This window comes from Anomaloglossus baeobatrachus, chromosome 2 (assembly GCF_048569485.1).
Source record: "Anomaloglossus baeobatrachus isolate aAnoBae1 chromosome 2, aAnoBae1.hap1, whole genome shotgun sequence".
Taxonomy (NCBI): domain Eukaryota; kingdom Metazoa; phylum Chordata; class Amphibia; order Anura; family Aromobatidae; genus Anomaloglossus; species Anomaloglossus baeobatrachus.
In genome coordinates this window covers 501043498-501070898 of record NC_134354.1, presented here as the reverse complement: position 1 = coordinate 501070898, position 27401 = coordinate 501043498, and the positions used below count along the sequence as shown (strand labels likewise).

The following is a 27401-nucleotide window of genomic DNA, read 5'->3' as shown; positions in this document are numbered from 1 at the left end:
ATCCTTTTTCTGGGTGCTATGGTGCGCACCGGTAGTCCTAGCTATTTGAATGGACCTTGCATACTGGAGCTATCATGACTCAGTATTTTATGTGCTACTGGATTAATGTGACTATTATTGCTGATAGGTTGTTTTTTTAACCATTTGTGGTCAAACTAGTGTTGTGAATAATGTGGTACCAGCAGGTCTTATCTTATGGATTCGTACAGGGTCTCTGAGTGTGAGTCTATGTTGAGCGGTGGTGCCATATGCAAATTTTAGGGTGCCGACCTCTGTGGCAAGGTAGGGTCAGCTCTTAGGACACCTTAGCTTTTGAATATCTTATATACCTATCTTTGTCACCAATAAAACCCCACTTGTCATTTGGTTCCTGCCAGGTTACCTTTTTTATGGATTTTTTTTCAATTATACACCCACCTAATGCGTTTTTAATGTATATTTAATAAAATTGTATGTTTTACTATTTTTTTTTTTTACTTGATTAGATATGACATAAAAGAATCTCGGTTGCTTAATTATTTCAGTATTATTTATTTACAATAATTGTGTTTTTTCTTAAATAGAGTGAATGTTATCTATATTTAAGGAACATCTATTATTGACACAACAAATTTGCTTAAATACTGTAACAGCAATACATAGTATAGACATTAGTGGACATATTTATAATAGACCTGTTCTACACTCTTACTTCAGTCACCGTTGTGTATTGTATTGAAAGATGTAATGTGTACAATGAAATGAAGCCACAAAACAGACATTGAAAGTTTCATGCTATGAACCATGCAATAGTATTGAGTGACAGTAGACAATATACAATAACTCAATGTAAATGTTTCATTAAAATCTCAACGTTTACATTGACATCTTTGGGGTGCAACTTGATGTGAAAGCCATATTATTTGACTCGAATCACAAATGCTATTAAAGCATAGGCCACAAAAGGAACCATTTTTATAGTCAAGATATTGAGCCAAATATAATATAAAAAGTAATGGTGAAAAAGGAATATTTTACTATGTCACCAGCATTGCATTTTATAAGGGAAGTCTAAAGGTTATAAAAGGCTATTAACAATTTATTAACATTAACTTAATAGTGTGGAAACATTTTTACAATGTGCACTCTTAGAACTGTATTTGAATATTGATATGCTATTTATATTGTTTGTACAAGTACTAAGAAAGTATATTTGTTATATATCTATACCAGCAAACTGTTCATGAAGAAAGCACTCGCTCAATGATCGAAGGAATGAAAGTGGATGCCTCTAATGTGCCTTCTACATACCTGGCAGAGATTGCCCGTCTCCTGCAGTCTATTGCTGAGGTGGATCTTCTGCTCAACTCTTCATATCTGAATAAAAAGGACTATGAAGAACTTCCTAAGCAAGATGAGTGTCTGAAGGTAAAGTAATTCACTTATTACATTAATAACCCTTTTTATAAGGGAAAATGTGCATCATGTTATAAGTAGAGATGAGTGAACCTGAGGCTCAAAGTTCAAGCCTCGAGATTCAGGAACCGAACTCCAAAAACAAGGTTCGAAGTTCGAGTGAGTGACAAGTACGAACCACTCAAGCGAGCAGCACTGTGCTTGGGTATGATTGATGCTCAGCCCTGTGCAAGCCGGGTGCAATGTTTGATCAGCTCACATTTGGGGTTAAATAAGCATTTTTGGAGCTCGGTTTCCAAATCTCAAGCCTTGAACCTTGAGTCTCAGGTTTTCTCGTCTCTAGTTAAAAGGACATTTTTTCTTACTATTTGCATGATATTGGCTGGGATTCATTTTGGAGAGGGCATCCTTGCACTTCACGCTCTTAACTTTACTTCCACCATCCACAACTAACAAATTAAATTGCAGTCCAACTAAAAATAAAAAAAATCTAAAATATTATACATTAATTTTGTCTTGGAGAAAGCCCTTATTCATCAAAGTCGTTACGTCAGAATCACTTTGAAAAGTTTAAAAATATTTGCAAAAGTTGAGATTGTGCAAACGTTTAGTGATTTTTTGGCATTTTCACACCAATTTTAGTTTTACAAAATGTATAATATTGGGGTGGGGTTTACGTAGTGGCAATATTCTCTCTTTTAATTCATGATGAGTTGTGTAATACCTTATAACACAAATCTTACTTCAGTCTCTAACTGGAATAAAACTTGTGATCAGGCTCACAGAAACAGACATCACATTTAACACACAGGTACATTAAGTGGTGTGCATCTCTTAATGAATCATTTGTCCCTGACTCCACACCGCCCCTTCATCAAGACTGGCATAAACAAAGAGAGAAAAAGGGACTCACCCCGCTGTGCTAAAGCAATGAAGACAAGGATCCAAAGTCCGGAGGGTGCTAATCCCATACTGGTGTAGAGCAGCAAGGAAGAGTGAGGGCAATTAGAGTAGGAGTGAGGAATGCAGCACAAACCATCCAGTTTATTAAAAAATCCAATTTATTGGCCTACATTAAAAAGCACAAATGAGCATTCACTGACGCATTTCTAGCACAGAGGTTTCCTTAGTCATAGCATAATAAGGGCACTTCTGTGCCAAAAATGCATCAAAGAATGCTCACATCTGCTTTTTAATGTAGACGAATAAATTGGATTTCTTAATATACCGGATGGTTTGTGCTGCACTCCTCACTCCTCCTCTAATTGCCTTCATTCTGCTATAAACAATGCTGGTCTTGATGAACAGTGATTTTATATAAGGGTACATTTCCAGAATTAGTAACTCGCGTTCTGTACTTGGTGAATTTTTAAAAATGTACCATTATAAAAATGTAAGTAAACAAAGGAGTGGAAATGGTGCAGATAATCTGCAATGTCAGAGAAGAAACTGATCCTGATTAAGGGAGCATAGCCTAAAGGCAGCTTTACACGCAACAACACCGCTAACGAAATATCGTTGTGGTCACGTAATTCGTGATGCACATCCGGCCTCGTTAGCGACATCGTTGCGTGTGACACGTACGAGCGACCGCTAACAATCAGAAATACTCACCAAATCATTGATCGTTGACACGTTGTTCATTTTCCAAATATCGTTGCTCGTGCTGGACGCAGGTTGTTCGTCGTTCCTGAGGCAGAACACATCGTTACGTGTGACACCCCAGGAACGACGAACAACAACGTTCCTGTGTCCTCCTTAAATGAGGTGGGAGTGACGTGAATGTGGCTGCTCTCCGCCCCTCCGCTTCTATTGGTGGCCCGCTGATTCACGTCACTGTGATGCCGCATGAACCGCCCCCTTAAAAAAGAGGTTGTTCGCCGCCCACAGCGACATCGCTAGGAAGGTAAGTATGTGTGACGCGTCCTAGAGCTATTGTTTGCCATGGGCAGCGATTTGCCCGTGAAGCACAAACGACGGTGGTAGGTGTGATCACTAGCGACATCGCTAGCGATGTCGCAGCGTGTAAAGTGGCCTTAAGGCCAGAGTCACACTTGCGAGGGACTTGCACGAGTCTCGCATCGGAACTGCCTGCTGCTCTCCGGACAGAAGCACCTAAGCTGCATAGAAATACACGCAGTTAACCCACTCCTGTCAGGAGAGTGTGCGGCCGTGTTGGGTGATGCCAATGCGAGACTCATGAGAGTGACTTGCAAGTGTGACTCTGGCCTTATAATGATTGATTGCTCTCAGCGAGAGAAACAAAATTTTAATTTTGTAGTTGTGATATCTTTTAATGGCTAAATAAAATAAAATGGTGATACAAAGCATATTAGGATACCAGAATCTGGCCATATAGAAATAAAATGCAAAAGTACATCATCTTTACTATATTATGAACAACAGTTAAGTGTATTTATTTTTATATTCTCTGTGGTTTTTCCTTTAAAAAAATGAACTGTAGAGCTCACTTTACACGCTGCGACATCGCTATCGATGTTGCTAGCGATCGCACCCGCCACCGTTGTTTGTTCATCACGGGCAAATCGCTGCCCGTGGTGGACAAAATCGTTAGTGCGCATCACACATACATATCTGCCTAATGACATCGCTGTGGCCGACTTACAACCTCTTTTTTAAGGGGGCGGTTCGTGCGGCGTCACAAAGCAGGCAACCAATAGAAGTGGAAGGGCAGAGAGCAGCCGCATGAAGGTTACTCCCACCTCATTGCTGGAGGATAGCACGTAGCGATGTGTGCTGCCTCAGGAACGACGAACAAACTGCGTACAAAATGAGCAACGATATTTGAGAAATGAACGACGTGTCAACGATCAATGATTTGGTGAGTATTTCTGATCGTTAGCGGTCGCTCGTAGGTGTCAAACGCAATGACGTCGCTAACGAGGCCTGATGTGCGTCACGAATTCCTGGACCCCAGCGATATCTCATTAGCAATGTCGTTGCGTGTAAAGCAGCCTTTACTCTTACTTTAAAAAAGAGATCCAATCAAATAATATGATCTGGGACGACCACCAACATTAATCATAACAGAATACCAATGTCACCTATTTTATTGCCATACATAACATAATAACTGTTACTCTTTAGCGCTTTACAGTAAAAGTCTAATCCCAGAAAGTGTAGTGCGAATTAAGTCTTAGGTTATGATAAGTAGGTAAGCAATGTTTTCTGGCACTGTGTGCAACTCATGAAATCTACCAGCATTTACTGTACAGTACATACAATTAGATGTGGCAATGAGGAAATCTCTAATGCTTATTTCCTAAGACTTTTTTCTAGCTAAGTGGTTTCAGAACTTTTTCATTTCTATGCAGTCACTTCACTTCCATTTACTTTAATATTTTGCTGGACTCAAAGCACACTTCTACATTATTGCAGTAATAAAGTTGTATTTTAGCTGACCCCACTCTCATCAGTATCCAAGCAGTAATTTTCCTTGAATTGAAAACAGTTGGTGGTTGTGTTATATGTACCAAGCTGACAATGTTAAAAAGAGTACCAATTTGTATAAATGCAAAATTACACTTCTAAAAGTGTTGTACTCTGCATCCTAGCAATGAGACAGATGGGAGACTTTATTGTATAGGGCATGCTGTTTTTATCAAAGCATAACATGGATTTTTTTATACTTCTACTTACGTATTGGGGTCATTGAAGCAAATCTCCACTTAAAACCTGAAAATTCAGACCTGACTGCTGTTAACCCCAATTTATTTCTTCACCTGCTGGTGAAATTTCGACCTTGCAAACTCCATCCCACTTGCTGGGCGAGGGTAGCTCCTGTGTACAGGATTATACCATCATATTATACTGATAGACCTGCTTGAAGTTCAACTAAACACTTTTTAGATTATGAACACAAAATTACTTGTGCTAAGGTTAAATCAAGTCCTCTAGATTTTTCAAGCATGACTTTTCCATTTCATTAAGTTGTTCAAGCCAGTACATACACTTCCTACATACAAATAATTTTACATTAATAAATGCAGCATTATTTATATCAATATATTTTAATATAGAATATAACTCTTGTCTATTATATGAATACAATTATTTTGGTATTAAACATTACACTCATCAAAAAAATATTCTTACACACAAATTATGGATTAAGAAAACTAACATTCACACTGATCATCTTGTCTGTAGTTCCCAGATTACTTGTCATTTGCTTCTCCTGCACTAAATAAAGGAAAATGGAAGTTTTGATGCTCGACACTATGTGGTGTAGTGTGATCCTAGTCACTACGTGGCGCTAGATACTACTTGCGTGCAGTGTGAACGAAGAGGTAGTCAAACAAGCCTTGATCAGGAACCAGGAGAACATGATAGGACAAAGGGAGCAGGCAGAGATGAGATCAAGATACAGGTCGAGGGTCAGGATTTCAGGAGATTATGTATAGAATACACGTAGCAGGAAGAGACATCATCAGGAGAAGGTCCAATTTCAGAAGCCAGGAGGTAACAACAATGTCAGTGGGGCAGGCAGAGAACAGTAAACTTCAGTCCAGGGTCGAGAAGCCATGATCAGATAACTGTACATAAACAGGAGCCAAGAGCACTTACTGTGGAACCAGGAAATACGACTGGCGATGTTCCAGATGAACTTGCTCCCGAATGAGTCAGAGCAATAACCCAGAATGAGGAGCATCTGGGAAACCTCCTCCCAGCACCAGTGTTGGACCCAGTGCTGAGAAACAATCCATCCATAGGAGCTCAAGACAATGATCAGAGCATCTAAACCTGCAAAATTCATGATGGAACAGGCAAGTACCAGCTCTGCAGAAGAAATTTGGCAGAACATAGCAGAGCACAAGATGCTCTGCACATTGGAACCGTGACAGATTCTAGACCAAGAATAGCACCTTGTTGCTTTCTTCTTCAGTAATTTTTTAGGGTGCTGGACTTGGTAAACTTGTGGTAAGTTGAAAAGTCAACCCTCTAAATGCCACAAAAATCTTTACTTTGTTAACATCACATTGGATAAATCTATAGTAATAGACTTTAGATGTTGCATATGCCTATTGTATATCTTATAAAACCATAACTGGATGAAATGTTAAGTGTGAAATTTTGCTAAATATCTCTATTATAAGGAGCAGGACTTTCAAACTTTTTCTATTGGGCGCTAACCCGAAAGATGAAACAAAATGCTTGGGAATCATCAAACAAACCTTGATTCACATCATGTGTAGTGGAAGTACATACAAAAATTAAGTATATCTCTCAAAATTATTTTTTGTCTCTGAAAGCAACATACTAATAGAATAGGTATAAAATGAGATAAATATGTTGCTAAGCTAAATGTTCCTGCAGGTATATAATGGCTTGTGCAATATGTGATCACTTCTCTAAAAAATATATTACGTGAGAAATTTTACTGGAATTGCATGATATCTCTTGTTTTTTTCTGAATGAAAGGGCCACACAGATGTTTGTGCTGGCGTATGTATTCAAGATTACATTTCCCCTCAGCATTATTCTTCATCTTATAATGGTCTCTACTTGTTTAATATAGCAAAATGCTATACAGCATGATTTATTTTATGTTGTATTGATTGTGTAGATTAGGACAGATGACAAAGCTGCACTAAGCTGATTTAAGCAGAAAAAGATTTGGACCTAAAAATAATTGAAAACAAATAGTGAGAGTATATCAACTTAAGCCCCATTCTGTTTTGATTGTCAAAAAATTGTTTAAAGCTGTCAATAGCACATGGATTATTTAGTCTTCAAATTTATCATTTTGAGAAAAAAATCAATAAAATGAGCTGAATAAATATAGTATGTTTGTGCTGGAGGTAAAAAAAAATAAAAATAAATTGATAGACTAAAGGCCGCTTTACACGCTACGACATCGCTAAAGCGATGTCGTTAAGGTCACAGAATTTGTGATGCACATCCGGCCGCGTTAGCATTGTCATTGCATGTGACACCTATGAGCGATTTTGAATCGTCGCAAAAACGTTCAAAATCGCTAATCGGTGACATGCCCCCCTATCCCCAATTATCGTTGCTGCTGCAGGTACGATGTTGTTCATCGTTCCTCCGGCAGCACACATCGCTACGTGTGACACCACAGAAACGAAGAACCTCACCTTACCTGCGGCCGCCGGCAATGAGGAAGGAAGGAGGTGGGCGGGATGGTATGTACCGCTCATCTCCGCCCCTCCGCTTCTATTCGGTGGCCGCTTAGTGACGTCCCTGTGACGCCAAACGAACCGCCAGCTTAGAAAAGAGGCGGTTCGCCGGTCACAGCAACATCAGTAGGCAGTTAAGTAGTGTAACGGGTACGCGCAATTTTGCGCGCCTTGGGCAGCGATTTGCCCGTGACGCACAAACGATGGGGGCTGGTACGCACGCTCTCGATCTTGCTAGCGAGATTGCATCGTGTAAAGTGGCCTTTAGGTTTTATGCACAGCAGGTATGAAGGCAGATGTATCCCTGGTGTTCAGTACTAGTTGTGCATCTTTGTATAGCGAACCTACAAGGCTGAGGTCACACCGCTGCAGAGTGTGTCATGCTAGAATTCGGCCGATTACGCAAATTACACTCGGCTCAACTCTTAATCATAGTTTGACTATACTAAGGCGGGCTTTGCACACTACGACATCGCAGCCCGATGCTGCGATGTCGAGTGCGATAGTGCCCGCCCCCGTCGCAGCAGCGATATGTGGTGATAGCTGGCGTAGCAAAAGTTATCGCTACGCCAGCTTCACACACACACTCACCTGCCGTGCGACGTCCCTGTGGCCGGCGACCCGCCTCCTTGTTAAGGGGGCGGGTTGTGCGGCGTCACTGCGACGTCACACGGCAGGCGGCCAATCAGAGCGGAGGGGCGGAGATGAGCAGGATGTAAACATCCTGCCCACCTCCTTCCTTCCGCATATCCTACGGAAGCCGCAGTGACGCCGGTAGGAGACGTTCCTCGCTCCTGCGACTTCACACACAGAGATGTGTGCTGCCGCAGGAGCGAGGAACAACATCGGACCGTCGCGTCAGCGTAATCATGGATTACGCCGACGCTGCACCGATGATACGATTACGACGCTTTTGCGCTCGTTAATCGTATCATCTAGGCTTTACACACTGCGATGTCGCATGCGATGCCGGAAGTGCGTCATTTTCAATTTGACCCCACCGACATCGCACCTGCGATGTCGCAGTGTGCAAAGTGCCCCTTAGCCTGATGAAGAGACCTGCGTAGTCTCGAAAGCTTGCTATTATTACCATCATTTCAGTTAGTCATTAAACGGTATCAACCACTGAGGACTCTCAGTTCTTTTAAACAAATTTTTTTATCTCTACTGGCTAACACAGTACAAAGATATATTATACCTGTACATATCTATCTATCTATCTATCTATATATATATATATATATATATATATATATATATACAGTATATATATATATATATATATATATATATATATATATATATATATGAGTACATAGGATTGTTTGCTCACTGTTGAATATTTTGCAAGACAAATAACTATTTTGCAAAAAGTCTCTTGTTTTATTGTTTTAATCATCATATTGTAAGATTTTTCACTTTTTCATTGTTCGTTTTGTCAGAACTGTATGATAGTTTGTTTTTGCTAGCATCCTGTAGTTTTGATTGGTCTAATTTGTGATAACGTATAACTGTTTAATATTTTTTTTATCTAAAATCAAAAAAAAAGAAATTATGGCAGTTTTTCTTTTTTATGGTATTTGCCATAGGGGATACAAAATTATAGTTTTATAATATTGATTGTTATAAACATCTCAAAACTGAAATGTATCTTTTTTTGCGAGGGTAATTTTTTATAGAAATAAATAAGTTTTTTATTATTAAAACTAAGATTGTATAAATTTTCTTTATATTTTTGTTATAACATTTTTTTTCTTTGAATATATATACTGAGAATGTATACATATATATACATATATATACTATACAACCTATGTTGTACAGTGTATATCAATAGACATGAGCGATCCTGATTGGCAAAGGTCTTAAAATGTTAAAATCGTACAATATTTGGCCGGACCAGGATCGGACACTTTTACTGCAAAAGTCAGCGATCTTGCCAAGGATTGGTAAATGTTCAGATGGCAAAATCCATGCTCTCCCTGCCCATCACAGCCATGCAAGTGACTGTGATTGACCACTTTAAAAAAGGATTAAAGCAGGATATACTTACTGAGTCGGCTGCAACACTACTTCCCTCAATTATATCCCCAATAATAATCCCTCATACATATTCATGCTTTCACTGCCCACCAGCATCTTTGATTGGTTGAAGTCAGACCATGCCCCACCTTCTATATATATATTGATGCAACCTATAATTAGCCTCAAATATTGAAAAAAATAACGTGTCCCTGGGAATGAAAGATCCTATAGACAACAATATCAGGTCCACAAAGCAGATATTAATTTAATCATGCTAGGTTTATAAAATATTGCAAAAACACACATAAAAAAGTGTAAAAAAACATTATTTCATAGATACAGACTACACAGATAAGGAATAGAGGGAAAGTCGCACTACTTAGAGTAACTGTCTGAGACCAGTACGATCTGCAACCACATATATTACGGCTGATATAAATAAGTATATGCCTACGTCCAGCTTATATACCATATGGGCTATGGTTTACATTTGAGAGTGCTGATGGGGTATATTTGCCAACGGTGTATTAGGAAAATACCAACACCTCTATGTATATTATACTGGCAGTATACTCCCATTCAGCAGTCCCTCCTACAATATCATAACATGCCCACGCTATAAACCAGAACTTTCTAGTAAGTTACCTGCAGTAGGGGGCCTGCACTCAGCTCTCTCCCTGCTACTTTTAACTGTACATGATGATGGAATAAAGCACTTTGGAAAATTGGATGGTGTCTGCCGTGGATTTCTGCTTCCTGGACATTGATTTGGATTTTCTTTTCCCTGTCTACGTGTACCCATGACCATTGTTTCCATAAGGAGGACTGAAGCTGACCTATAAATCCGGCTATAAGGTATTGCACGGTTTGGTGCAGAAACAGCCTCTGCATAGTATACTTGTGTATAACAACCAGCTTCTGCTGCAGAATGCACAGGCACACCTCCTGAGTCCATGCCATCCATCAGACATAACTATATGACGAACTGTAGGAAATCGTCTGCAATCTTGACATACATATACGTATAGTTGTCAAAAGGAGTTAAAGGAAAACTTACCGCAGCACTGCCGGACAATTTACTAATATTTGAAGTTATATTATACTCTAAAGATTAAATGGGTCTAAAACACAAAAAAGCTAAAACTAAAAACAGAGCACATCGGCGTTATCCCAAGATGATATAGGGAAAGGGCTCTTTATAGTAGTTTGTTGTAATGTGAAGCATAGCACAGAAAGTAATGATGAATAATTTAAATTACATTTCAATTTAAAGGGGTAGTCAGGGACTTTTTTTTAACTATGTGCCTGAAACTAATTTTGGTTGTACTCAGCACTTGCACAAAGCAGCCATTGACTGTTCCTGCCAGCAATTCAGCTTCTCTACATCAACAGAGCATGTCTTCTTCTAATGGACTGCTCTGTTGACCAGGCATGACTGTCAGCGTGATGTTGATTGACAGCAGTTAGGCAATAGGGATCTGGCTTCGAATCATTATGACATAGACAGTCATGCCCCATCAACAGAGCAGAGAGGAAAAGAAGCTAATGCTCCATGAAAACGACATCAGCGGAAGCTACATAATCACCAGCAGGAATGGTCCATAACTGCTAAGGTGCTGCAGAGAACAGTGCCAGGCACAACAGACAGGATTTCAAAAAGCATATGATGTTCAGCCCATTAAGGTTATTAAAGCAATATTTGGTAATATTGTTACCTTTATCAGAATGTACAGTTTGATTGGTCACAAGCTGGTTTCCAGCTCCGTACTAGACTTAAGGGGGCTTTACATGCTGCGATTGCTAGCGATGTTGTGAGTGATAGCACCCGGACCCGTCGTTCGTGCGACATGTGGTGATCACTGCCGTAGCGAACAATTTCGCTACGGCAGCATCACACGCACACACCTGTTCAGCGATGTCACAAAACGGCCGCCCAATAGAAGAGGAGGGGAGGAGATGAACGGCTGGAACATGCTGCCCACCTCTTTCCTTCCTTCTTTTCTGGTGGATGCAGGTAGGATGATGTTCGTTGTTCCTGCGGTGTCACACACAGCGATGTGTGGTGCCGCAGGAACGACGAACAATCAGCGACATGTGCCACTAACGATATTATGAAAAGGAGTGACGTGTCAACGATCAACAATTTTTGCCGTTTTTGCGATCGTTGATCGCTGCTCCTAGCTCTCATACGCTGCGATGTCGCAAACGACGCCGGGTGTGCGTCACAAACACCGTGACCCTGACGATATATCGCTAGCGATGTCGCAGCATGTAAAGCCCCCTTAACACTAGAACTACTGGACTCGTGACACCTATATAGAAATACATGGTGCAAAGTAGTCAAAATGACTACCTCAGTAGTTCTAGTGTTAAGTCAAGTGATTGCCTCAAAAAGGCTCTCATCCGGAGCCAAAAATCAGTTTGTAATCTATCAACCTATACTTTCTAAAAAAGTTATCAATTTTACTTGTCAAAATCCTAACTGTTTTAAACTCAGGAGTGCATTCTTCTCTGGTGCCAGTTCCCAGACAAGAACAGCCATCCTTTTTATTTAACCATCTCTTTTCTGCCCTCCCCATATTCCTTCACTGGGCACAACAGGTTGGTAATTAGCAACTGTGCTCAATGTAAAATAAAAAGAAAAAAAAAGTGCTGCATATCCCCTTTAACTTTAAGGCTGCACAAAGCCGCAATATGCATGAGCCCTCAACTCAATGTGTACAAGGTTGCATGAAGCTAGATATCTGGCTTGCCCACACTCCAAATCAATAGTAGGAGGTTATAAATTGTTATACAATTTACCCTTGTCTATGTGTGTGAGATATTAATATTAGAAATACATGTGCTGTTACTACTTTTCAATATAGCTTATTAGAAAATGATATCTCCAGTTGAAAATGATTGTTGTCCTCTGACACAGCAGGTGCACTATGGTATTGTTTTAGAATCATCCAGTCACCCATATCTGCTTGAGTGCCTCTACCACTAAGCTTCTAAAAGAGACAAAGTGGCCTTAAGTGGGTCCAGAATCCCAAGGAACAGCAGGAGACCTAACATCCTATTACTGCTTGAGGGCAGAGATTATCCTGATTGAAAGAAAACCCCTCTTAATTAAATTCAACAGAGCCAGGCCAGAAAAATAATACTTTTAATGTTACTTCCACGTGGCCAATAATTTATATAAATTGTTTCACCAAAGCTATTTCCTTCTTTAATTAGCGACAATTACCACAAATCTAATGAATAGTAGGATCTTCAGTGATTAGAAGGTCATAAAGAATTTAAATCACTAATAATGTAACTTATGCCTATGTTTATGTAATAGTAATATTTAGCACTGTGGAGCAAAGAGTCAATGACCTATTAGATATAGTTTCCTAATGGAGAGATGGTAGTTTCTTATATCATAATGTACATATAGTTATAATGGTTGAACAAAAGACCTAGGTCCATCAAGTTCAACCTTTCTTCAACAGTTATACATTTTTTGTAACTAAATTATTAGTACCACTTACCTTAGTTTTATAAAAAATTTCTCATCCACAATATAAAAATAAGATACTTTTGTATGTATATTAAAACATCAAGTTGCCTATCAGCAAGGTAATGTGTCAGTGTTTTTTACCACTTCTATATACTGTAGGTTGTACAATTAAACACTTGGCAAGCTTCCAATTAGTTGCCCTTCTACTAATCATTTAAATATCCAAAAGTCATTCATATCTGTAAGTGAAAGTGAAATTTTAGTCCTTTCATGTCAGTACTGTACTTGTGCTCTTGACACTTCTATTGATTTATCAATCTTTAGTAGACAGTTCTTACTGCAATGCTGTATCCATTTGTGTATGTTGGTATAAATCTTACAAAGTGGAACAACTTTGATTACAATCAATTACATGTTAGTTAATGTAGTACACATAATAAAAGCAAGGTCATATTATGAGCAACTCTAATAGATATTTGATCTGACGTACCAGAGAGTAGTTTACATGGTTCAATAAAATCACATTTGTTTCTACGGCGGTAAAATATACAGAACATATTTCATTTTTCTTTGATTTAGGATATCAGAATATTGTCTAAAACCAGATTAGCTGATGGATTACCTAGGACGAGAAGGTTTATAAGCGTCATGTAGCCATAGACTGATTTTATTTCCCCAGGTGTTTCCTTGGCATGTGAGACTACTTGCAGACAGACTTGGAGGAATAAGTTATTTCTTTTGTTGCCATTTTTTTTAAAAGAAATACTACTCAGAAAAAATGATTAATTGAAGAAGATTTACTCTATACTTTCTTAAATTAATATTAGACTAATTGTGCCAAATCTATCACATTGCCTCACGATGGATGATAAATTCAACGCATCATTACATTTTTTGTCTAACTTTATACCTTCTCTTAGTTGGCATACTTTAAACCATTTTTTTTATGGTTCAATTTTGTAATTTTGTACAATACTTGTTCTTTATATGCCTTTTCCCCTTAAAAGATAAAGTGCACACACAGACTAAAACCTTTTATAAATGTGGCACATGGCATAATTTAGCTAAAATTCCAGCACATTTTGAGTAGTAAAAATGCCCCATTATGTTCTACACATTGACAAATTTTGGAAGGAGAGCATGACACCTTGATTCTCTCTGTGTTGTTCTTCCAGTCATAAGCAAGACAGAAATTACACTGTTCTTAATGATTTTGACATCCAGAATTCAAATCTGATAATGCCATTTTGTAGTTGGCTTTATATAAAGATGCAGAATATTTGTATGACCATTTTCTGATATTTATAAAGAATGAACTTAGCAATAAGTCAAATATCTAAAACATGTCTAAACACTATTACAAATTATAAACAGTTTACATAAATTGATCTACAAAATTTGGTCCTCATTCAGTGACAACTCTTTTTGTTTTCTCTTGGACTCCTGCATCTGATCATCTCTTACAAGTGTCCAACAGAAATCTGCAAGCATTGATGGATTAAATTTTCCTTGATATCTATTCTCCATAACCACAATAGCTTGGTGAAACCTCTCACAGTGCTCGATGCTCACTGTTCCTCAGTTTAGTGGAAAAATATTTAGATGCAAATACAAGAAATTAATATTTAAGGACAAGTTACAGCCAAGATGTGTTTTAGGGTACTTATGTGTTTTAGGGTACTTTCACACTTCGTTCAGCGCAGTCGTCACTATGGAGAATAGCGCAGTCCGTTAACGCACTGCGCTATTCTCCATAGACTTGTATGGACGACACACTGTAACGCAAGTGTCAGCGTTGCATCCGCTGGATGACGCAGCGTCATTATTTTGACGCTGTGTCGGGCGGAGGGAACGCAGCATGTGACTTTTTTGAGCGGCGGAAACCTTTATTTGTCACTGCGCATGCTCATTTTTTTTTTTTTTTAAATCCCAGAAACTTTGTTTTGTTTCTCGGTGGCCAAACGTTCAGCTGAGCGCCCGGCCGCCGGCATGTGAGACCGCTCAGCTGATCGCCCGGCCGCCGGCATGTGAGAGCGCTCAGCTGATTGACTGGTAGCTGGCTATTGAGAGTGCTCAGCTGAGCGCCCGGCCACCGGCATGTGAGAACGCTCAGCTGAGCGCCCGGCCACCAGCATGTGCGAGCGCTCAGCTGAGTGCCCGGCAGCCGGCATGTGAGAGCGCTCAGCTGAGCGCCCGGCCGCCAACATGTAAGAACTCTCAGCTGAGCGCCCGGCCACCGACATGTCAGAGCAATCAGCTGAGCGCCCGGTAGCCGGCATGTGAGAGCGCTCAGCTGAGTGCTTGGCCGCCAGCATGTGAGAGCGCTTAGCTGAGCGCCCGGCCGCCGGCATGTGAGAGCTCTCAGCTGAGCGCTCGGCCGCCGGCATGTGAGAGCGCTCAACTGATCGCCCGGCCGCCGGGATGTGAGAGCGCTCAGCTGATTACCTGGTAGCCAGCGATTGAGAGTGCTCAGCTGAGTGCCCAGCCACCGGCATGTGAGAGCGCTCAGCTGAGCGCCCGGCCGCCAGCATGTGAGAGCACTCAGTTGAGCGCCCGGCAGCTGGCATGTGAGAGCGATCAGCTGAGCACCTGGCCGCCGGCATGTGAGAGCGCTCAGCTGAGCGCCTGGCCGCCAGCATGTGAGAGCAATCAGCTGAGCGCCCGGTCGCCGGCATGTGAGAGTGCTCAGATGAGTGCCCGGCCGCCGGCATGTGAGAGTGCTCAGCCGAGCGCCCGGCCGCCTGCATGTGAGAGCTCTCAGCCGAGCGCCCGGCCGCCGGCATGTGAGAGCGATCAGCTGAGCGCCCGGCCACCGGGTGATCAGCTGATCATTCACAATAGTCTGCTGCTGGTAAAACTGTAAAGAGGAAGAATAAAAAAAAAAAAAGCTTTCCGTTGTTTTGTACGATCCATTGCATCCGTTGTGCCATTATATGCCACGCATCCTTTGCATCCGTCACACAACGCAATGCAACAGATGCCGTTCAACGCAAGTGTAAAACTAGCCTTAAGGAGATTTTCCATCAGCACCATAGTCATCTGCTCTTGAGTTTCCCCAAAAATTTGTTATTACAAATGTGCATTCTACCCATGCAGACTTTTCCTTTCCCCGCAATAAATGGAGAAACTCGTCATCTTGAAGAACCTTACAATTTTAAAGTTCAATAAAGACTCCCTCATTTATCTTTGTTTCACTCAACCTTGGAAATTTATTAATGAGATACTTGAATGCTTTTGCTTTTTTTTCCATTGCCTTACCAAAGTTTTTATTAGGCCAAACTTGATATGCAATTGTGGTAACAAAATGTTATGTGGGTCAACAAGTGCTGGATGCTGGATATTTTTACTCCAATGAAGTGAATGTCAGAGAGGCCAGTCTTTTGTGAATGTCAGAGAAGCCAGTCTTTTTTATTATACTGATTTTCTCTTGCACGACTATCCCACTCACACAAAAAGCAGCAGCACTTTGCTTACCCACCCTGGAGACCAAGTAAGAGGGCAACCAACTTACTTAACCACAGAGGGGCTATAAATGTTGGTCATGGTTCAGGCACCTCAACAGCTGTTTCATGTCATCATAGGTTTCTTTCACGTAGACTGCAAAACCTATTGGAATTGAAAGTAGTGCAGTGTCATTATCAAGCAAGATGACTTTTAGGCTTGTTTTGGATGAATTGATGAAGTGCCTCCATTCCTCTAATTATGACTTCTATATGTCCTACTGGTCATATTGTAGATGGAATGTTTGGATACTGTAAATTCCAAGTCTTCCTTGAAACTCCTTTCCAAATGGGGAGCACCATGCAGAAATAGCAATTGGCCATGTGATTGGTTGGCTGTCTCCAGATCATTAGGACTGCAAGATGCATAGATTGTCTCTTCTCATCTATTCACTTGGTAAGATGGGAAGCACTTGTATTGCAGAATATGTGTGTAGCCCAACTCTTGCCCTGATCTCCTATTCTGCAAACAAAATACAGGTTGTATGCTTTCCTTATGATGGTAGTGAAGTTTTGCCTTTGTGACACAAAAGTTACTTCTCCATAAATGTAGCAAAAACTATCCACTCTGTTAATACAACAAGGCATATCTGAAAAACAAATAGATATATGTCAATATGCTAAAAAAACAAAGCTAAAAATCCTAAATCTGTATACGTTACACAGAGACCATTTATAAAAGTAGGTGATGCAAATGAAATTCGGATTTCATAATCGCAGCTGAGTTGACATTTTTTGATTGGTCACCCTAAGATCATGGAATACTGGATGCTCAATAGACTAAAAAGAGTAATAGACTAGCTACTAACAATGCAATAATGATAATGAAATAATAAAGACTGTGTTTCTATAAGCCTGCATGAAAGGTGTCATAATCAATCACAACCTCCTCTGGATTTTGAAAATTAGATCCAAACAGCAAATTTAAGCATCATATTCATTTTTAGCACCACAAAATTAGTTAAGTTTAACTGTGTTCATCTCTGAACCAATTTGGCTGTAGAACAGTGTTATCCAAAAATTATTTTAATGTGCAAAAGTATTGCAAATATAACCTGCATAAATTTGGGAACGCTAATCAAATTGATCTGCAGAATAAGCTTAAAAGAGTTTTCCAAAAAATGTTAAAATAAATAAATAAAATGTATAGCTTTTAAATATTAATCAATCTTCTATATTTAGCAAAAAAGTTATGTTTTATCTGGTACCCTCTGAATTTTAAAGATAACAAGTTCCATCTAGCAGTGTGCATCTGTCCTAGGGCAAAACAGACGTAATTTCTGCACTGCACTTCAACTGTCACGCAAACTGAGAAGGATATTTATTCTCATCAGCTAAAAAATGGTGTTTATCTTCTCCTTTAGTCCACTCCGCTCAGTGTACTGGGAGGTTGACTGAATAGAGGAATGCAAATTTAGGATTCCTAACAAAACGCTGCTCTGACCTGATGTGTGTCTCAAGCAGATGATCATTACACAACCCGTCCTAGTGCATGGTTCTCTGAACTTTAAAACGGGTGCACACGGATTTATGGCAATTGCCATCTTTAAAATCCTGACAGAGTGCACTAGATAAAGCATATCATTTTTTGTCTAAATAAAGGTATTTTGAAAAAAAAAATCAAATGTATATTATTTATTTTATTTATGTATTCTATAATAATTCTCGGAGAACCTCTTTAAGGCCCAGTAAATCCCATTGACAACTTTTTTTTACAATTGCTATTTTTGTTTATGCCTTCCAAAACATGAACAAGAATCGTTAAAAAAGTTGTGGTTAGAACTACAACTTAGCCTCTGAAAAACATGCCTTCATGCTTCACATACTCCTGTTAAGAAACAATAAATAGGGGTCTAGCCTATGAGAAAATTACACAAAAACATTATTTAATATTTTTATTGTTTAAAAGTGGAATAACATAAAATTTAAGATTTATATATTATTCTATTAGTCTTATTGATCTGCAGAATAAAAGTAACACAGTAAAATCCCTAGAAATACTTGAAATAAATTAAGCAGTACATTCTATCTCTCAATGAATATAAAATTTGATCCTGAAAAAAAAAGTCTCTTTTTAAAAGAAAACAAAATATATGAAAAAAAACTGACAGTATTATAAAGGCTAATTGCTCTTAGTGAGATAAATATCCCTATTAAAAAAAAAATGTATCTTTTTTACGTTGCGACAAAAAAATCCTGGAGTCTTGCAGTTTTTACTCTCACCACTGAGGTGTATACTCATACTTTGTGCTCTATTTTGATCATATTTCAGATGTGATTTCATTTTATTCACAGAAAGGATCACAATGAAATAATAAAATGTATATATAAATAATGTAGTAGATGACATTCACAAGAGGTGATTGACTCAGCTCAGCTTCCTGCACAATTACCTAAGCACAGGTCACATAGCACGTCTAGCTCTCACATAAAAAACAACAGATATTACTATACTATTCTACTGTATATTGTGGTGAAGGAAAAATGGAATTGAAAAAATTTAACTTTATAAAATAAAGTTCGATTAGAAAAAATAGGTAATAATTAGCATAGAAATATAGTCAATCCATTCCTTTTAAGAAAGACCAAAACTTGACCTGGAGAAGTATTATGACAGCAAATGTCATGCTAACCTAAACAATGATATAATGATATAATGACAATTGATGACTATATACTGATCTAGATAGTTTATTTGAGTCCTCTCAGGCAAAACAGTAGGTACAATGTAAACCTTACGTACTATAATCAAAACAGTAGGCTCTATCAATTTTGGTAAAGTTGTCCAAGAGTTGGAAGCGTTCTAAGTTGTTTCTCAAGTACAATTCATAATTTTTTTTCCATTGAATTTATTGGAATGGAATTATTGATGAACAAGCACTACCATGCTCAGGTACTCGGTACTCATAGCGAGCAGTTGGATGCTCGGATGGGAATGACTCAAGTACTCGAGTATAATAGAAGTAAATGGAAAACTAAAGCATTTTTGCAGATTTCCCAGAAAAATGCTTAAGTTTCCCATTGACTACTATTATACTCAGTACTCTAGTCATGTCCGAGCATGTTCAGTCCTGTCTTCAATCTCACTCTATCTTCTGGCATTTCTAGCGCCTTCAGCACTGACTAGTCTTCAAAACATCATGACATCGCAGAGTGAAAGTCATGTTGTCGTCGAAGGCTTATTCAATGACATATAACATGTCTGTCCTAGTCAGTGTTATCGAACGACATTCTGAAACCTTAAGGCCCTGTCACACACAGAGATAAATCTGCGGCAGATCTGTGGTTGCAGTGAAATTGTGGACATTCAGTGCCAGGTTTGTGGCTGTGTACAAATGGAACAATATGTCCATGATTTCACTGCAACCACAGATCTGCCAAAGATTTATCTCTGTGTGTGACGGGGCCTTTAGGCCTATTCAGCCCATGAGTCATTGAAGATACTGCAAGTCAGAGTTAAACTGAATCCTGGACCAGAACGATAAGTCAGAGTGAAGCAATTTTTTTTAAAAAAAATATTTTAAACCCTTCTTGGTCCTTTACAATAAAGCAAAATGACAGTGGGCAAGCTGCCATTTTGCTGGATTTGCATAAACCAAAAAAGTTTGGATTCTGGTAAATCCATTTTTTGGGGAAAAATGTAAAGCAAATTAGATTTTCCTGGAAACAAATCGCTCATCTCTGGTGAGATATTTTATTTACTTGAATAAGGTTTTGCACGTATTTGTTGCAGGACCTGGGGTGACCACTGGTGTGGCAGCACTGAAACTTTTTTGTAGTAAAACTGTCAACTGATATATGCTGCTCAATCTAATACATGGGCAGCATTATAATGCTGCCCAATATATTATTATAGTATGGCCTGTATTATATCAGCCAGGCATGTTGACTCTAAAACAGTGTGGTGTTTCAGAGGAAAACATACTTTAAACGCTGCCAGGGACTGGAACCGCACTCTAGAAAATACTAGTTCAACAGGTGGGTGCCCGCTAGCTTCTCCCTTCCATGGAGTGACAGGTCTCTCACTACATGCATATAGGCTGAGACTTGTCAATCCAGGGCAGTGGGAAAGTCTTTTAACAAATGCTTTTCTATGAAAGCAATTCAGAGTCAAACATACCTGGCTAGGATCATGCAGGCAGTGCCTGATACATTTTACCCATGGATTGAGCAGCATGAGTCAGCTGAAAGGTTCACTTTCCAGTGAGCTAAATTAACTTTATTCAACAGATCTTAGAATAAAAAGAAGTTCTAAATTTGGATGTGTTAAAAAATGTTCCTGTGCAGAAATAATCTTAGAAATGTGTCCCTGCTATGTACGATGTAATGGCCATGTCTGACCCAAACTATATGAAGGAGTTGAAAACCCAAAATATATGAAGGAGTTGAAAAATTTTGGACCGGTATATTGACTCATTAAGATATTCAGTACAGTCCACGATATTAGACAAAAAAGCAAAAGAGACATCTAATATCAGTGTGCAGGAGAGAAGGGCAATTCACAGCCTGAAGAAAAACAAGGAGATCACTATTAAGCCAGCAGATAAAGGGGGCGCCATAGTTCTCCTGAATACAACGAACTACATTAAAGAAGCAAACAGACAACTGATAGATATACAGTACTACACCAGACTGGATGATGACCCAACCCTAAAATATATGAAGGAGTTGAAAACCCTAACACACAGAAGGACTATAAGATTCCTGGGACATTCACATGTTCCTCTTCCAATGTGGTGTACTTAATCCTGTGCACTATATGTCCTATTGGGAGCCTCTATGTTGGAGAAACTGGACAGAGACTGAGCGCAAGGATGAGATCTCACTGCCACACAATTACTGACAAAAAACTCATTTACCTGTGGCCAAACATTTCTGTGCTCCAGGATACAACATAAACCACATGAAAGTTGTTATATTAAAAGGCAACTTCAGATCACAGAGCCATCGCAGGGTCTGGGAATACAAATTCCTCACAATGTTTAACTCTGTGGACACAGAACTCAACCTCTCAGGAGGATTTATGACTCATTACAAAATCTGAGAGGTCAGCTCCAGAGACTGCTAGGGCACCATGCCTCTGATCCTACATGGACATTGGAACAATAAAACTCACACCACTAATCAAAGCTAATTAAGGATTCACTTTCTAAGCTCAGTGTTTGTTTATTTAAATGTCCTTTTACTATGCATACTATGCATACCTCTGCCCTGTTTGTGTATATATTTGTGTGTCTTCAGATATTTTGTCATACCATGCCTGAGGAAGAGCCTGAGATGTCTTGAAAGCTTGCTTTATAACATCATATTTTATTTTTATTTTAGTTGGCCATTAAAAGGTATCACAACTACAAAATTTTAATTTTGTTTCTCTCACTGAGAGCAATCAATCATTTGACCATACAGGAACATGGCCTGCTTATACCCCAGCTCATGGGCAGGGGAGAAAGTAAATCGGGCTTTACATGCTGCGACATCGCTAGCATTGGCTAGCAATATCCAGCGCGATATCACCCGCCCATGTCATACGTGCTATATTATGTGATCACTGCCGTAGTGAACATTATCACTACGGCAGCATCACACGTACATACCTACTCTGCAACGTCGCTCTGGCCGGTAAACCACCTCCTTTCTAAGGGGATGGTTTGTGCACCGTCACAGCAACGTCACATGGCAGGTGTCCAATAGAAGCGGAGGGGCAGGCATGAGTGGGACATAGCATCCAGCCCACCTCCTTCCTTCCGTATTGCCAGTGAAGGCAGGAAAGGAGATGTTCGTTGCTCCTGCAGTGTCACACATAGCGATGTGTGCTGCCGCAGGAATGAGGAACAACATCGTTAATAAACAGAAAACGAATTTTTGTTTCAGGACGACCTCTCTGCGGCAAATGATTTTGGCTGCTTTTGCAATCGTTTAAGGTCGCTCAAAAGTGTCACACACTACGATATCGTTAATGAAGCCGGATGTGCGTCACAAACACCGTGACCCTGACGATAATTCTATAACGATATCGTAGCGTGTAAAGCCCGCTTAAGAGTGTATAAAGACATTACAGCAGGGGATCCCAGCTGACTTTTTTGAGATAAAACTTTTTAATTCCTGTTTTTAAACAATGTTTTACCTCACAGAATCAGCTGTGATCCCAGGTTTCCATGAAAATGAGATCTAGAATGATTTTATAGGATTTTTTGAGTATGCTTGAAATTTAAGCCCTTTTTCAAAAGTAAACCCTAGTTATAGTCAAGGTCAGCATTAGGTGCAGTCAAATTTTGCATTTTCTAAGACCCCTCACTCTCTTCGGAACTCCAGCATTTGTAGTCCAAGGTTAAAATTATTTAAGGACCTTTGATGACTTCACAGTCATGTGAACAAAAGTTTCTTCATTTCAGGAGTCCAAAAGAACTGAACAGGAGAAAGGCTGGTATGCATGGCTGTCATTAGGGAGAAGGGAGAGCAAACTGTGAAATTTCACAGGGCCTCCCACCTCTCCTAGGGGCCCAGCATTTATATCATGATGATAAGCTGCTTAAGGACCTTTGTGGCATCATGTCATGTAACCAAATGTCTCCTAATTGCAAGAGTCTAAAGCTGAAGAGGAGATAGGCTGATGTGTATGTACAGTACGTATGATTGGATAGATAGAAACATAGATAGATACAAAAAGAAGATAGACAGATGGATAGATAGATGATAGACAGATAATAGAAAGAGGATAGACAGAAGTATAGATAGATAGACAGACAGAAAGGCAGACAGACATGTGTTACATGGGATTTGGGGCATTATGCTGATGTTCCAAAATATAATATGACTATATTTGAATTAATGTTGATTTTTTTGTTCAAGAATAAATGTGGATTGCTGTTCATGGAGAAAAATATAAGAAATCCCCTGAAAATAAGTAGCCCTAGCCTACCTTTCAAAGCAAAAAATAATATAAGACCCAGGATTATTTTTTAAGAAACACAGTATCAATATAGTCTGTTTTGTATCCTTCCGGCCCAGGAGCTGTGGTATGATAAGACCATGTCCCTGTACTGTCAGACACAAACATTACACAGTACATAGCAAAGGCACATATACAAAATTATGTCAGCATGAGGAACATTATATTTATAATACATTCAGTTGTGGAACTTATTTTTGTTCCAACATCTAATGATTAAAAGGAACCTTGTTTGTGGAAAAACCTATTTAACTGTAAAGGCTGCTTTACACGCAGCGACATCGCTAGCGTTGTTGCTCATGAAAGCACCCGCCCCCGATGTTTGGGCATCACGGGCAAATCACTGCCCGTGGCGCACAATATCGCTAGGACACGTAACACGTACTTACCTTCCTAGCGACGTCACTGTGGGCAGTGAACAACCTCTTTTTTAAGGGTGAGGTTCATTCGCCGTCACAGCGACGTCACACAGCGGCCCACCAATAGAAGCGGAGGGGTGGAAACCAGCCGCATTAATGGCACGCCCACCTCGTTGCTGGCAGGATGCAGGTACGTTGTTGTTCGTCCTTCCTGGGGTGTCACACATAGCGATGTGTGATGCCTCAGGAACGAGAAACAACCTTTGTCCAGCACCAGCAACGATTTTTTGAAAATGAACTACATGTCAACGATCAACGATTAGGTAAGTATTTTTGATTGTTAACACTTGCTCATAGGTGTCACATGCAACAACGTCGCTAACGATGCCGGATGTGCGTCACGAATTCCGTGACCCCGACGACATATCGTTAGCAATATCGTTGCGTGAAATCCCCCTTAAGACAATCATTATTTCTTATTTTAGATTATTACGTAATCTTGAGCTGTTTTTGTAATATCTGGGATAAACCATTTTACTGACTGTTTGGTTCATTTCTACATACAAAACAATGTTTGTTTTCAGCATTCCCTACATTTTTCATTTCATATGTTCAGCCATTCAGGCCTTTCGGTGACTGAGTACTTTCTATAGTAAATCTGTCAGACTGCACTATTTGGATGATAGCTGTGCAGGGAGCACCTGGGAATAGATTTTTATACAGGGTGTTGTCCTTTGATTGTCAGTAAAAGGCAAATTTTAGAATGAGAGAATTAACTGGACTGTAAGTCTGTATTGCTGCGATTTCTCTTCTTCAAGAACATGGAGATGGATCCTCTCCCTAAAGGCTGGTGTCACTCCAGTTGCTAATGGGTTTCTCTAATCCTTTTTTCTTAGAAATGAAAGCTGTATGCTCTTTTCTTAACCAGGTTACACAGTTTCCCTTGGTACTATCATACTTAAAATAGCTTTAAGCTATTTTTCACTTGTCCATGTTGAATATTTTTTTTTTCCAATACAATGCTGTTGATAATAACAGATAATTTAAAGAAAGTAAATCCAAGCAGATAAAAAAGATATATAGACTGTAGACATGATCAATTTAAACTGACAGAGAAATGGTAAGTGCTTCTGCATCTTCATTTTAGCATTTGAGTAGGGGATTAACCCCATAGACGACAAGCCAGGAAAACATTTAACATGTATCTATGATTTCAATCTTTTTGTAAACTGTTTAAAAATGTTACCAAAGTTTTAAAATTTTTCTAAAACAACTGGCATCATAGGTATTGTCATTGAGCGGTGAGGCCAATTGTATGGTATGTGACCACTGAGCCCAATGATTGGCTGCAGTGGTCTTATGTACCTCTCTTTCTTTCATTATGCTGCATTTCTGCTTCTTCAAATGCAGTGTTAAGGTTCTTTACATTACCACTGATTGAACAATTACCTGATACCTGCCACATTAAAAAGATGAAAACTTCTCTCAGAGAGTAGACAATTTTAAAGGGGTTGTCCAGGCTAAAAGGACAAGTCTACATTATTTTTATGTGACTGCAGACTTGTAAATCCTCACATCACGTGCAATGTGCGCTGCAAAGATTCTCCGGTGTCATATGACTGCAATTATGCAATATACAACTAGTTGGATACTTGCAGGGAGTGTACATATCCCTTACTTGTGGTTACATGACATCGGAGCATCCTCACAGTGCACAGTGCATGCAATAGGAGGATTCACAAGTCTGAAATTAGATTGAGTGGCTGCAGACTTGTCATTTTATATTGGACAACCCCTTAAAGATCTGTTTGAGGGAACCACATATTGCAGACAGACCAAAAAGACATAAATGGTTAATCTTGATTATTTATTTATACATGATCAGGTTTTTGGGAGGGATTCTTATTTATACTCCTATCTAGTCTATTAGATAGCACCATTAGAGATCCGTGCCTCATTGAAGATGACCCTCAGAAGCCTTTCTACCTCTACCCTGCTTATTAGGTGCTGGTCAGCACCAGTTGAGTAGCATATATTATCAAGATTTATCTCAGCAGCTCTCTCCCTCTCCAGTGCCCGTCCTCATGAAGGTGTACGTCCACCTTGACTTCTATACAGGCAACTACATTTTCTATATTGTAGACAAAAAAGGAAAAGCACTTTAGCTTACCGTGTCCCAGCCAGAATGGGAGTCCAAATCGAAGCACGGAGGTCTGGTACGGCAATCCCAGGTAAGTAAGCCATTAAAAATATAAGAAATTTCATAAATGAAGCCCACTTTCTTTGGCAATTAAAAATCCATTTTATTATAAAATATTAAAAAACGCATACATCTTAAAACATGGAGTTACTCCTTATGCGTTTCAGACTTAAAAACAAGGTCCTTACTCATAGGTAGTTTACGATATGAAAAGATCACATATATATAAGAAACCCAAGAGCTGGATGAACAATCATGCCACAAATATTTCTTCAAGCAGTTCTTCGAAAAAATATACCTCTAAAGAACAGAAATAAATTAAAATAAAAAATTATACAGTATATATACACTATATATATATATATATATATATGTATATATATATATATATATATATATATATATATATATATATATATATATATATATATATATATATATATATAAAAGATTCCATTCAGAAAAATACCAACAAAGTAATCAGATGTTAAAACATCAATTTGTTATATTAAGGTTATTATTAGGTATCAGCAAATGTTTTCGCCACTATTCGGTATCCGACGGATAACTGTCTATTCGCGCCATTCGGTATCCGACGAATAATACAATATCCACTCCAAAACTTTCATTTTCATTTCTGACTTCCTGGCGCCTGTTTTCCAGCCAATGAACACATCTGATGTTGCTTACTCTCACAGTAATGCCACAGCCATCTTTGTTGTGGTGTTACTGTGATTGACTTGGCCGCACAGCATCATCTACATACACGTTGCCACAGCTTCCGGGAACCATACAGTACATATATAGACCCCGCTGCTCTGACTTGTAGCTCCACAGAGGGGAGAGATTTCGGCTTTTTCCTTAGTCACCACAGCTCGCCGTTAGGTCTAACGTGAAATTATTCGGCGCATCGAATATTCCCGAATAGTCGAATAGCGGTGACCTATTCGTCGGATATTCGTGAAGTCGGATATTTTGGTATTCGATCATCCCTAGTTATTATCCAGTATGGTACATAAAATAAACTAAATAGATCAAGAATGTTATGCAGTCATATATTTAGATCAATAACTGTTCAAATAAGAACCAAATATTTGAACCTATATCCACACTAAATGATGATCCCTCAGGTTTCATTCAACAGAAGGAATATTATATAAAGTGGATATATGTTCCAGTGTTTGGTTCTTGTTTCAACAGTTATTGATCTAAGCATATGTCTGCATAACATCTTTGATTTATTTAGTTTATGCATCATACGGGAATATAACCTAAATATAATGATTCAATGTTTAAATATTTGATTACTCTGTTGGTATTTTTCTGCA

At 39.1% G+C, this 27401-nt stretch overlaps 1 protein-coding gene across 9 annotated transcripts in view; it reads left to right on the top strand.

The window, feature by feature from the left end:
- The window catches only part of DMD (dystrophin), a 4177531-nt gene that overhangs the window by 1880195 nt on the left and 2269935 nt on the right, over positions 1–27401 (top strand). For all 9 annotated transcript variants that reach the window (XM_075336500.1, XM_075336497.1, XM_075336505.1 and 6 more), the window contains one exon: positions 1213–1407. In XM_075336500.1, the coding sequence (XP_075192615.1) occupies positions 1213–1407 (195 nt within the window). The remainder of the gene's footprint in view (positions 1–1212; positions 1408–27401) is intronic.